General features: G+C 40.8%; 1 protein-coding gene across 1 annotated transcript in view; it reads right to left on the bottom strand.

Annotated features, from left to right (window-relative positions):
* The window catches only part of LOC103051092 (disks large-associated protein 4-like), a 308,223-nt gene that overhangs the window by 39,065 nt on the left and 254,530 nt on the right, over positions 1–14,628 (bottom strand). The window contains exon 5 of the mRNA XM_088154030.1: positions 10,054–11,102. Within this exon, the coding sequence (XP_088010156.1) occupies positions 10,054–11,007 (954 nt within the window). The 5' untranslated portion in view covers positions 11,008–11,102. The remainder of the gene's footprint in view (positions 1–10,053; positions 11,103–14,628) is intronic.

The following is a 14,628-nucleotide window of genomic DNA, read 5'->3' on the forward strand; positions in this document are numbered from 1 at the left end:
GAATGGGGACAATTAATTTCCCATTGTTTTTATATCTGATCTGTGTAAAGGTCTTCACACAGCATTATCAGTGTGAGAAGGTGATGGTCAATGGAAGAAGCCACTGACTTCCTCCACAGTTTCTTCCAAGGAACTGAGTCAAAAGCTGCCCTCAAGTTGATAAAGGTGGCACCTCATGGGGCAGTTGAATATTTCTTAGCCAGATATAAGTTTGTACACTGATAAATGGTTGATCAGCTTGGTCTGAAACCTGTTTGTTCAATGGCTAGGATATTCTCCTGGATCATTCAATCAGCAAGTTTACACAGGTAGACCTTGTTTAGTGACCGTTCACAGTTCCATGCTGAAAAAGTAAATTTACCACCAATCCTTGCATTTATGACATTCGTAGGTCTGTAAAGCAAGGGAAAGCTGAAGTAAGATCATAAGCACAGCCATGGTTTCACTTAGCGACCACTTTGCTTGATGACTGAGTTGCTGGTCCTGATTGTGGTTGCTAAATGAGGAGTACCTGTAGTAAAGATATTTTGAATAGAATTTGCTAATTATACATACAGGATAATTGGACAATAATTAACCAGATTAGTCTTACCATCTTAAAAATTGGAAGCGTGATGAAATAGCTTCAGTCTTTCAGTAGCAGTAAGGAGTTGTTGATTATTATAAATAGGGAAGTTAGTATACAGGCCCATAAATTTGAATATATTTTCAAGAGTTCTGGGGGAATGGGACTTTACCATTCTTCAACTGGGAGTTCAATGTAAGGATTTCTGAATCTGAAATAGGAGGCTACTTTGACAAGATGAAATTGGGAAGCTGAGGTTTTCTGTGCTGAGTGATGTATGAAATAGGCCATAGTAATAGGTGGCCAGATCTCAGGTGAGATTGAATTATTACAGTTGAAACTAGGTCTGGCAGCTGCATGCAACACTAGACACCAAAACAAGCTATGTTTGTTGAGAGTTGCTTATTGGAATCATTCCTAGTTTACTAAGAGTTAAGATAGCTCTTCCTTTTCCTTCTCAGGAGACACTTGTATCTTCCTTCTATGAACAGAAAAACCAACAATGTTGGTTGTTATTGTGACTCATGACTTTATAGGGAGAAACTACCCCAACCCTAGCTGAGCCACATTCTTTGTTGAACCAGGGTTTGGAGGCTCTATAATGATAATTTCATGCAGGGGTAGAACTGGGCTTTAAATATGCCTTTGCAGAGCTAATAATTTCCTGGAAAATACTTTTAACGTTCATGTTTTTAGTTGTACAGAAAATGGGAATAATTTTCACCCAGGAGCAGAGCTTGCATCATGTCAGCACAATACTTTTTTCATCATTCTCCCCCATCCCCTCCTGTGGACACCTATTTCCATCTTAATAATGAAGACATAGTAGCAGCCATTTGGCAAAAATTCCTTAGAGTTTTCCATTTGTGGACGCCTAAGAGTTTTTCTCTCTCTTAATTATGCTTACATTTTGCATGAAATTCAAGTTTTCTTTTGAAACCGTACTTAATCCAATTTAAAACAATTTAGCTATATTTTACTGCCTTGGCAAAAAGCAACTAGTAGAAATAGCAGAGGATATCACTAATTACACCATGTTGTGGAAGCAGGCTCCATCAGGCAAGAAGTAATGCAGGGACTGGCAATATGGTATCAGTGGATACTATGACTTTACTCAAAAACAGTGCAAGAATCTCAATGGAGAGTTTTCAGTGCTAGATGTTCCTGTGTCACTATTGGGAAGCAGCTGTCCACAGGAATCAGATGTACGCTGATCACTTGGCCTGCAAAAATAATGCAACATTGCATGCTACAAATGTTTGTATTTGTCTTCAAAAGGAAACATATTCTTGATTTTTATTATTTAATTTTGATTGAAAATAATCTTTTTATTTTGTAGCAATCAGAGGACAAATCCACATAGCTTTTTTGCCCCAGTACAAGGACTACCCACTAACCATTTCCTGAGCGCATGTCCACTTGCCCTTACCTCTGTCTCAAAGTCCTCCTGAAGCCCAAGGATGACTTAAGGTGCTATGCTTTAGAAACAGCATTTTCCCTAAAATTCTACTTCAAGACTTTATGTGTAGGCAATGTACAATATACTGCATCAAGGCAGTGGCTTGAACTGAGATGTTCCTTGCCAGAAATCTTCTGCTCTGACTGGTTCTGCTGGTTTTCTGTTGGACCACCCCATTTACTCTCCGTTCCTGACCTCTTTGCCTTCCCCTTAGTCCTCTTCTGGGTGCAAGGGAGATTGGAACTCTGGCTTCTGTAGCCACTTTTTTTTTCAATAGGTTGGTCACCTTGTCAACTGGTTGACCTAGACCAAGTGAAGCCTTGAAACTGACCAGCCCATGTCTGGTTTAGTGCATGTTATTGAAAGGACTTGCCTCTTGTACCTCTGTAGGCTGTCTAGCATGAGTTCCTTTTCAGGGGCTGCTGCTTCTAGGGAAGCCCTTCCTCCTCACTTTCTCTACTCACATAATGCCCTTGGGGTAGTTTGCAGCTCCCACAGGAATCCCTATAGCAAAGCCCCTTCCTCAGATTCCAGTTCTTCAACAGTACTATCTACTGGCTGCATTTTGGCTGTACAAATCCAGATAAGCACTAGATGAGTATGTGTGGATGATTTGGTAACCTCTAATCAAATGGCTCAAAGACACCATACTGGGAGGAAAATTCTCTTTTTTCTTATATAGATCAAAGGGACTTTTTAAAGCTAAGTATTTCATTATAAGAGTGTTTTAACACTCCATTTGGCAGTTCCAAGGATGCCGCATGTGTGGTAATCATGAATGTTACAGAGCCTACAGGTATCATATTAACCCCTGAATTAAATGATGGTTCCCACAAAGCTTTTGTGGATGATGTAATCAGTGCGAAGGTCAGCAATTGCTTCTCACAGAACCTCTGACTAACCTGCAGGCTCTGAACAACATAGAACCTCCAATGACGCTTTGGTGTGGCCCCTGAAATCTTTCCTCATTTGCTGTTGCTAAATATACACAGCACCACTGCAAATTAGTGATACCATCATAGCAATGTAGGTTATTCCTGAATTTCAGCAGCAGTCCATAACACAACTATTCTCAGGCTTGGGTAAATGCAATTAACTTACGATTTTTTTTGACTACTTGTGATTCTGCATATCATATTTATTATTTTGTGGAGTCCTTCATGCTCTCTGAGCTTGTTTGTTTGCAGACATTTCATTACCCAACTAGGTAACATAATCAGTGCGAGTGAGTGTGAGGTTTGCTCCCTGTTTATATACAGTAGCTTGCCCTGCCAGTTTTGGTGGGGGTGTGGTTTTCTCCTTGGTAGTTCCTTGATTAATATATTACCTAATTAGGGTATTACTCATTTTTAATCAAATTAAATGATTAAAATTAAGGTATAAAATTAATATTTGGGATTTTGGGGGTCTTAATTGCTCTGCCTCCACCTCAATTCTTATATTGGCCCCATTCAACTTTTTCTCTTGGCCTCATCAACTTTCTGAATGAAGCTCTCAGCACAGAATACAAGACTGAATGAACACATTTGCCCAAATGCAGTCCTCAATACCTAGCTGAATGTATAGCCCTACTTTGAGACATTATGCCTTAGCAAAATGACATAGTTTGAAAATTTTATACAGTGGTACCTCGGGTTACGAATGCCTCTGCTTACGAACTTTTCGGGTTGCGACCAGCTCCGGACGCAAAAATTTACCTCAGTTTGCAAACTCCACCTCGGGGTACGAACTGGATTCGCGGCCATTTTCCGCCGTGCCACGTGGTCCGCGGCCATTTTCTGCCCGTGCCACATGGTCCGCGGCCATTTTCCGCCCATGCCACATGGTCTGCAGCCGTTTTTCCGCCCTGCTGCGCGGTCTGCGGCCGTTTTTCCGCCCTGCCGCATGGTCTGTGGCCGTTTTTCTGCCCGTGCCACGTGGTCCACGGCCGTTTTTCCGCCCTGCCGTGTGGTCCGCGGCTGTTTTTCTGCCCTTGACGCGTGGTCCGCGGACGCTGGAACGGATTAACGGTAATTACATTGAACCTTATGGGAAAATTTGCTTCGGGTTGCGAACAAATCGGGTTGCGACCAGAGTCACGGAACGGATTAAATTCGTAACCCGAGGTACCACTGTATTTCATATTTAGAGTTCTTCCATCGTAGTTAAGCTTAGCAAAAAACAACTCTTGCTGGAGTGATAAAGCTATCAATGTAAGGAATGAAGGTGGTATCAGCTCTTCAAGATAGACCAGATCAGAAAACACAGGCCATATGAAGTATACTTTATTGAGATAGGCTATAATAACATAATCTTGCAAGTCGGTTTGTGCTTCTCTTCCCTTCCATATTGTAACCCTGTAAGTCAGGAAGTAGTCATCCTGAGCCTCTTCTTAATACTATCTCCCTCCCCAAGACTTAAGGAATACTTCTATCCTCTTTCTTTATGTAACCATTTCTAAATATTTGCTTCAAGTCCATATCCCTGGCTCCCAGGTGGTAAGCCAGAAGGCAGTTATGACAACACAGAGCTGATCTAATGACTTGGAAGGGTGGGAAGAAAAAACACAGGATTTAAAGCCTGAAGAACAAAACTACTGTATATATAGACCTTGATTCCTGTGTACTGCAGTAGGCAAATCTTTTGTGTATATATGATTTTATTTTTGTCTGCAATAAAAAGACAATCTTGGCTAGCTGTATTTGTGAGCCTCCTGCCAAGTAAGACAAGTCTTAAATAAGGGTTAAGTGTTTGGAAGGTTCAGATATTCAGCTGTGTCTGATGTAAAGCCTGCCAGCTAGATTAATCTACTCCTAGCCCCCTCACTATAGAAATAGAGACTTTGCCAAAAGACCTAAGATTAAACTATAGCTACAGATCTTATTGCAATCCTACTAACCACTGAATAGATTGCTAATGCCTTGTTCCGTATCAGAATCAAGAACCATGTACCTGGACCAGTTAGTCTAGATGATGAGCTAGCTAGTCCAGCACTTGGGATAGAATCTACCACAACCAGCAATTCCCATACCAAACTAGGCCTACTGGAACCATTCTCAGTGCCTGATAAAGATGATGGCAATCCAAACAAATTTACTGTCTTCTTTAATCAGTGTGAACAATACTAATGTTCTAGATGACTTTCCATCAACAAAACCCACATAGAATTTATAATTAGCCCAATGACAGAGAGAGTTATTAAATAAGCAACTGCCCCCTTCTGATTTAGAACAGTCTAGACTTAGACTGCTATACTCATTTTGCAGCATGTCTCAGGACTTAGACGGCCTGATGAAACAAGTGCCTACCAATCATGAAATCTGTCATCTCTGACAGGGTAAGCAATTTGTACAAGAGGATGCTGCTGAGTTTCCCTGTTAGCTCAGGCTAATTGACCAGTTCAAGAAGGTTCTATCAAATGAAACGTGAAACAAACTCATTCATAAGGGCACCCCAGAGACTATGTCTGCATTAATTAAGATCTGCTTGGATGGAAGACTCAAGAAATTGTGCCAGAGCACCAGTAGAAAGACACTGCTACTCTCTTTCATCCCTTCCCTCCCCGCTCCCCCTTCACATCATAGCCTTTGGAAGTTGAATCCATGGAGCTGGTTGCTAGCAGAGCTACATGATCTGTCTGAGAAAAGTTGTGCCAATACACACAAGACCTATGTTGATATTGTAGAAAATCTGGCTATTTTGCACATGTGTGCCCTCCTTCCCTAAAATACACACACTTCCAAAACATTAATGAAGTGTCATACTTCTCAGAAGGGAAGGCATTTTATAAGTAGATGTCCTAAACATCTCAGATCTGGCTTGTGGGGAGATGAAGAGCCTCAGCCTCCAAGGACCTAGAGAATGGGGCAACCAGAAGTTACATGAAGCCCAGACATGTGAAGCTATGCATTGTCATTCAGTTATTCTTGTCTCCTTAATAATCCCAGACAGGTCTGAAATAAAACTAGGCAACTTCATTGAATCCTCCGTTGCATGAAGGCATGTTCTGGCCACTTAGTCTATCTAATTCCTGTTCAGGTTGAGATACTGATGGCTAGCTCTTAACTCAGCACCCATCACAGAGCACAATTCACAATTGTAGAAACTACATTATTTAGCTTCCCTATTAGATTTTCTAATAATTTTGGGAACAGACTTGCTTCAGATTCACAAACTATATATTCTTTGGGAACGGGATGATATCATCTTTGATTCCCTGGCATGCAAGACTCTCAGCCTTCAGAGTCTCCAACTACCACTATCTATCACTCCTCAACAAGCACACCCTCCACCTTGTCTGCTAAATATGCAGACTATGCTTATGTGCTTGGAAATGGAAAAGTACAGACTTTGCCCCATCAGTTCTGTGACCACATAATCAATCTTATTTCTGTAGCCTAGATTTCTGCAAAATACCACTATCCAGTGTCAAATACTGAGCTAGCCTACCTGAAGGAATCTATCAACAAGGAAGTCTTTATCTATCCCTCTTTCTCCCCATGACTCCCTTCTTGACAAAAGTTCAGAGTTCTACTCTTCAGCTGTTAGGGATCACTAGCCTTTTCCTCTAATCTGTGAACTCTTGAAATAGGAGGCACACATTTCTGGGTCTCAGAGGGACTTACAATTTGATGTGAATGAAAAAGCGTCATGAATATTTACCTTTGATTTTTGTTATGGGAAGCTTGAACATGCCTTCCTGATTGAGTAACAGCTCCTTGGTCTTTCAAAAATGTATGAATCATATTTTTCATGATTTTTGGATTGTATATCTAGATGATCTATTCATTTACTTTGAGGATCCTGTTTTTCATACCGATCAAATCTGAGCAGTTTTTCAATGGCTTCATTACTGCAGTTTCAATTCTAAACTAGAGAAATGAGTTTTGATCTGTGTAGATGTGACTATTTAGAATACTGTATTTCTGCAAAAGGAATTTAGATGGATTCATTAAAAGTAGAATCTATTCTGTCTTTGGAGCCTCTCCTGCATCATCAGGGCTATATAGCATTTTCTGGGCTTTGCCAAATTTTACAGTAAACGTATTCCTAATTTTGCTTCACTAACCATACTATTGACCAATTTTACCAAGAAAATGAGATTCTGATGGCCAGCAAGCCTTTATTCATGTCCCACAGCCATTTGCTTCTCATCCCATCCTCTGTTATTCAGATCTACCCTTCCCTTGTTCAGGCTAATACTTTCGATTTTACTTTGAGAGTTGTACTTCTACAATACACTCCAGAGTTTGTGGGCAGCATCCTTCTCTGCACATTCCTTTCCAGGCAATTCCTGCCAGATGAACAAAACAATTTTGTTTTTATACAGGAACTTTTCCCTACACAGAAGCTTTTTAGCATGCCATCTCATTGAGGAGGAGATCCAAAGTGATCACAAGAATTTGGAACACTTACAGACTTCTGAGCAGCTCACATAGTGTTTTTTTTCAAATTTCTTAGTTTCTAGTTCACAAAACAAACAGGTTAATCCTTTCTCATGTAAGCCAGCATGTTTTTACCCTTCAACCCTCTTTGATTCTGCACCTGGAGAAGTTAGACATTCTTCCTCTGACAACAGGCTTATCCTGTGAGACCCTTAGAGTCAGATTGGAGACTTCTTTCCTAACTGATTGAATCTGTACTCAGTAACAGCAGGGCTCACATGTGGGCTCAGACACAAGACCTTCATGGGGACTGTCTCTTCTACTCATGCCATGAATGCCTCCTGACTTACCCATTCTTCAGAGGTTTTCTGTTTTCCCCAGGTGTCAACCTGCCCCTTAACAATCTTATTGTTCATACCAAGGCCTCCTACAACTCTCTGTTGTAATCATCAGAAAGACATCCTCCCCCATTGCTATTGGATATCAGGTTTGGCTTTCTACCAGATTTCTTTCTTCCATGTGATCTCCACACAAAGAAGTTGGATGCCTAGTTTTTTTTAGACCATTTCCTGTAATTGTACCAATCAAGTCTCTGGCATTTTTTTCCTGCAATTTCCAGCCACACTGAAAATACATAATGCTTTTTGCTATCTCTTCCTGGCCATTCAAGTAGGGAGAGAAAAAGACTTTGAGATGAAATGTGTTTTGGAATCTCAACACAAGAGGAGTAGTCTGGGATATTTGATTCATTAGAAGGACCACCCAGCTGTTGGGAGGCAGCAGACTAGTTCCTGCACTACTTCTTCTCTGATAGTTAGGAAGGAGGTATAGAAGGAATGAAGATGGTGAGACCAGAGCCATAAGTTTTCAGGCCAGAGGGAACATTTATGCCAGCATAAATCAGATGTCTTCCAGGATGATCAATAGATGGGCAAGATGAGAATAAAAGAGCCTAATATTTAAATCCTGAACCATAGACCTCTGTATAGACCTTGATTTCTGTGCACTGCAATTGGCAAATCTTTTGTATGTGAACAGCTGTTTTCCTGTCTGCAATAAAGAGTCAAATCTTTCCTAGTTGTGTCTGTGAACCTGCTGCTGAATAAGCTAACCCTTGAACAAGGATTAAGTGTTTGGAAAGCCAAGACTTACAGCTGTGCCTAGTATGAAGTCAATGTAGTGATGAATTGTCCTGATTCTCTTCACTATTCTCTGGGTCTAGTAGGTGTTTCACAATATAGCAAATAGCAAGATAAGGCAGAGTAAATCACAGGGACAACATGAAACTAGTGTCCTTGGGACAAGTATTGATGTCAATAGAGTTTCAATTACTTGTGTCTCAGACCTACTCTATTATTTTAAACAGGACACATAGCCTGATTAGGCTTCATATATTATTTACTTTTACTGGATTTTCTGCATGTGTTTAACATGTAGATATTTGTTCAATAGTAATAGCAAAAGCAGCTGTATTCATCCAACAGGTCAGATTAGAAAGCCTATCCATGATTCTAGCCTTAATATGTTAGTCTCTATTGTAGTTTTCCTATCAAGCTCTATTTCTGGCTAAACAAGAACAGAGAAAGAAGTCTTGAATTAAGAAGTACATAGAATGGATTCAGTTAGTTGTGTTCCTGCAAATAAACACACCAACCCCAAAACTTTCATGAAGCAGATCCACACTTTCTGCTTGGCCCCCTGATAGTACAAACCATTCACTATTTCCTGGGTGCAGAAATGTCTGATGTCCTCCTTCTCCCTCTCCCAACCCATTGCAAATGCATCCCACACAAATGTTTACAGCTTCAGTTCAAAACTGCTGTTTTCCAACCTGACCCATGTTAAACCCTTCATAGCAGATGGTCTCCAATGCTTTGTTCCATTCTAGTAGCAGCCCCAGTTTCAGTTGGCTGCAGTGCACTTCTCCTCCCCTCCAGTGCCTGGTCACTGCCCTGGACAGCCACTTCATTCTGGGCTGCAGGGCTGCTATATTCTCTGCTGATCGGCAGTTGCTGTTTTTAAAATAATCTTGCGATTGATCCAACAATGGCCTGTTAAATCAATGAACTATCCTCAACTCTAAAAGGTCATGCTCACTCAATCCTGACATGTCCCTGTGGGGACTCTTTTAGTTTCTGTCCAAGCTGGGTGAAACATGGTCCCTTTGCTTTTCCACCCCCTGCTCACAGTACAGAAAGCTACAATGTCACCATAAGGGAAAGTAGAAAAAAGAAAGGGTCTGTGTTAGTGTCCAAGGAGATAGTGTGGGAAGAAGGGAACTAAAGGCATGCATATGTGGTGCAAACATCTGGGAAAGTAAAGGGATTAATGAGCATAGGTTTAATGAGGAGGGAACAATCCCCTACCGCAACTGCTGGTAGATCAGCCCATACAGGAGCCAGCCAGTGAGGCTTCACATAAGGGAAGGACAAGAAACAGGGGAATGACCTGTTAGGTCTTGCAGTGGGCTGTAGCCCAGACTGAGCACCATCCCATCCTACTGCCAAAGCATTGCAATCTAGACTGGTCTTTCTGAAGCTGGCTTAAGAAACAACAGAGACAAGCAGTTTAGGCTGTGATACAGTATTGCCCTTAGCTAACTAAATCAAAATGCTCTTTATACAACATTCATGTAGTTGCAAGAAAGTCCCAAGCATAGCACCCACCTGCAAGTACTGATAAGCTAAATCTTGATGGCAGGATTTAGATTTCAGCAGAGCTCTATCGATGGTAGCTGAAGCCTTCTGGCACATTTCTCGGGCATGGCTGAGCGTGAGAGTGGACCAGGACCCTCTTTTGATGTAGTTTGACTCACTGCTGATGGGGATGTTGGTGCAAGTGGTGATCTTGAGGTCATTATTGCTCTTGGAGGATTTCAGCATATGTTCACTGATTGTGTTGTAAGCATGCATGAAGTACCTTGGCTGGCTGTGATCAGGCTGCCTGCCAAGGGTCATGAGGCCCATAGGGTTACGATAGTTGCAGGTGTCACTGTCCAGATTGTCATCTGAGCTCCACCACCCTGATATGTTGGATCTCGTCCTGCGTTTAGTCTCAGTGGTTTTTGCACGGTCTTTACTCTTACTTCTCCGGTTTGGTTTTGAGTCCTCGGTGCCTTTCTTGCCATTCACACTGCCTTTGGAGGCACCTTCCAAGGACTGTGACTTAGCAAAAAGTTTTTGGACTGAGTGAACCAAGTGCCGTATCCTCCCAGGGTTTTCATTCCGGTGTTTGGCATCTGAACTCCTCTGGAACTGGAGGGTGCTAAAGCCATCCCTGTGGATGGGCAGTTGTTTTTCAAATTGGTCTAGCAGGTTGGCAGGGAGTCTGTTAATTTTGGTGGCTTGGGCATGACTTGGAAAGGGGTTCTCATCAGGAACCTCAAAGTGGGAGTTGTAATGAATCCGTGGAAATGTACTGCTGTTAGAAATCTGGTTGTTGAGTGGAAGGAGGCAGTCACTGTGGAGAGAGTTGGGTGTTGGAAACCGAGGGTCCATTGAATAAGAATCTGTGGGACTAAGGAGATAAGGATTCCTGTCTTGGGTGGTATAGAGAGAGTCTTGAGGAGAGTCCAGGTTATCAGACAGATGGCGGCTTCGGTTGTCTCCTAACCCCTTCATGGTGCTGAGGTATCCTAGAGCATTGCTTCTGTAAGATGGCACGGAGGATATGTCCACTCTGTTCCTTGTCACTCTAGCTTGACTTGGAGGTTTTTCTACAGCCAAAAAAGACACAGAAAGAGTGGTTAAATGATGGGCAAATGTATTCTCAGGATCTATCTACTGAAATCTCTAATAAGCACAATACCAAAGAATGACAGAAATAATCATTAGAGAAACCAAGAAACTTCAGTTCAAATAGGGCAATGGTTTAAGCTGTTACATCTGATCATCTGTTCCCCTTTGAAAATCTCAGTAGGGCATCTGCTTGATTTCCTTGGCAACTCAGAAGATTTTCCAGCATATTAAGTTGACCTCTAGTTAGAATATGTTTGCAGTTATTCTGATATAAAATAAACTTACCATAATTAGCTGGGAGAATGAAAGCTTACTGTTTGCTTCAGGGCATATAAAGTCATGGGTCCAAAGGAATGAAAGATCCATACATTCTATATGCAAATTGCTGTACAGAAACTTTACAAATGGAAAACAGCACTGGAACTAGCCTGAATTCCCAAAGATCAATCTGCCCCATCAATGTTCAATATAAAGAAGCATATTGGTGAAGAGGTGTGAAGGAAGTGCAAAAAGCTCTTCAGTAACTTGATTTATACCCAATTAGGACTAAAGCATGTAGATTTAGCTCAGTCCATCCAACTGAAATCAGTGAGGATAAACAGGATTCAGGCCAATAATTACATTGTAAGAAAAACAAATATAAATGAGCTGAGCATCTGTTTGTTCCTGACACTGATAACAGATAATGTTGCTTTAGAAATTTTGCAAACCTGAACAGTCTTGTATCATATTCTTAATCACTGGGCTATGAAAAGGCTGAACCTTGAGAAAGGCTTTGCTTGTAGAAGTATGCAAGCAATGCTGTTTTTATCTCCATTTGTATTGGCATGGCAACTGCTTTGGGATGGCTCCTTTTCCATTCTTCATCATCTATTATGTACCAGGCACTCCAAGGTTTAGAAGCAAATAGCTGTGAGGTCCTGTCCAATTCACTGCAACTGCAGTGATAAGGCTGTAAGTGGGTTCTTGCATAGATATGAGTGGCTCCGTAGAGTAAGCAGTTGGGTCAGCCTAGCAATGGACCATGATTTTCCCTACAGCAAAGCTAATTGGACTAACAGAAAGGTCAAGGGCAACTCAGGAAAATCAATCATGCTTTGAAGTTCTGGAACATTCATATGGATTTGCCCATAAATATGTATATAGCAGGGAAATAACACGGTTCTCTGTATACAGGTTCACATTAGTAAGAGTATTTGCAGCTATTCAGGCTAAGATAATAGTTGTCAAATCTTCCTTGCTGATTGCATCAAGCAATTAACTCCTATCTTAGAGCAAGGAGATTCTTTCATGGAAGTAGCTGGAATAGCCAGGTGCGTTGCTGCATTTTTTAATGCCTGCTTTCTTTAGAAACATTATGAATTTGGTCATCATTATAAGAAGTGGCAAATCATCTGGATAGGACATTGGTCCAGTTTGGCTAGCTTACAGAGTCACAGGTTTGAACAGCCTAATGTAGGATGAGGCATATATTTTACTCAGAGTTGCATAAGGGGAAAGGATATTCTCTGCTCACTAATGAAAATAATTCCATTGCCCCTATTATCAGATAGAGGGGCATTTTTAGCATTTTCAATGAGCCCCATTGAAATGAATGAGAGATGGTCAAAAGCACAACTGGAGTTGTTTGTGTTTATTTCTAAGTGCTTGGCTGCATGAGCTTCTAAAGAAAATTGTGACTACCTTTGTTGCTAGTCATCCTTCGCTATCCCCTTTTGACAGGACAAGAGTTAAAAGAGGTATGATTTGGTTTTGCCAATAGAATGTTGTGGCTGCTGTCAGATCAGATCACTAGCAGGGATGGGCAAAGCTTGGCTTCCTTCTCTATGCAGCATAAATCATAGCTCACAATCCACATCAGGATGGTACAGCTTGTATCCTTGTAAGAGGGAGATTAGCATTTTTTTTCAGAAGTTTTTTTACATGAAAGACTAAGCCAGCTCACAGAGGGAGTGCAGGTAGCAGGGTTCTTCTTTAGATTGAAGTAACTTTTTAAAGACTCAGAACTCTTATGGCTGGGCTATATCCATCCAATGGATTAGCCTTCCCAATGCCACCTGGGAATTATACCTGAGAGCATAAATCCAAGACATCGGGAGAACAAGGAATTGGGAAAGACTGCCTGGATTATTATCTTCTCCACTCACTCAAGTTATCGGATAGCCTTTTCTGAAAACCTCTCTGAGCTAGATATATTTATGATTTTGTTTCTTGCCTGGCAGTAGAAGTATGGAGGATGGATTGCAAAGCATTTGAAAATCTCACTTGGTCATAAATTTGGCTGGATTACCCTTTAGTAATAAAGTACCCTTTATCATCCTTTACAACAGAGATGGGCAATACATGCCCTTCTTTTTACCATTATCCATGCGGGATAGGATTGAGCGTTCAACAATATTTAGGGGACTATAATCATGCCCATTCCTTGTTTAAATAGGACATCTGGTTTGTTCCTACTTCTTACCTATGAAAGCATTTAAATAGATATCATTAGAGTCACTCTCACTTAGACAATGAGTGCACAAGGAGGGGAAGAATGTGATTATGTACTGTCCCTGACTTATCTGCTCTAGAGCAGAATTATTTGCTCTAATTTGATAATTCTCAGCAAACCTATGCTTATATGTAGTAGACTTGACCCAGATGTTTGCATCCATTAGGTTAGGATCACAGGTAAGATCCTGTGATCTCAGACCCTCTCTTAATGTAATATTCCAGTGTTTGTACATGGAAATACTGAAGAGTTAATTGGATTAATTTTGGATATCTCAATAGGCATGAGCAAGGGAGGTTGGACTATACAATCTTTTTCAACCTTGTCCTATTCACATTTGCTCAGTTATATCTCTTCACTTGGGGAGTGTTATACTATGTAGAATCAGAGCATCATAGAACTGATTCCTGTACTGAAAGGTCTGTCCTGGATGCCAGTTGCCTACTAGGCACAATTTAAGGTACCAATGGAGGCAAATATGAAAAGAACCAAGCTCAGAGAACCCCAAGGACTCCACAATTTAAGGTACTGATTCTAAATGGCTTAGGACCTGACAGTCTGAAGGGTCATCTTTTGGACTATGAACTTGCCCATTTATCAGCAGGATAGGATCTTTGAAGACTACTTCCCATTGCCAGAACCTCATTTATCTGGTATACCACGAAAGGTTTTCTTCCGTATGGCTCCTATGAAATGTATAATCTATGGAATATGTATTCAATTTAATTGTATTATTTTTATTCTGTTTTATTATTTGTATATTTACTTGCTATAAACAACCTTAACTGTTGGATAGACAAAAGGGCAGGCTGTAAATAAAACAAATAAACATATATGACAAAGTTAATATGTTCTTCTTTATAAACCCCCTTTCTGTTCAAATAATTTAACAATAAAGTATCTCTGTCAATGTTACTCATTTTGGAATTCCCTAGGCTGGGAACTTTCAAAAAATCTGGATCTCTTTCTTCCTTTTTGGCAGAGGTAATGTTTTGAAATCTGAACAAGTG

The sequence above is a fragment of the Python bivittatus genome, unplaced genomic scaffold (genome assembly GCF_059951505.1).
Source record: "Python bivittatus isolate LINGU-HERP-01145 unplaced genomic scaffold, Pbiv_v1 ctg000700_np1212, whole genome shotgun sequence".
Lineage (NCBI taxonomy): Eukaryota > Metazoa > Chordata > Lepidosauria > Squamata > Pythonidae > Python > Python bivittatus.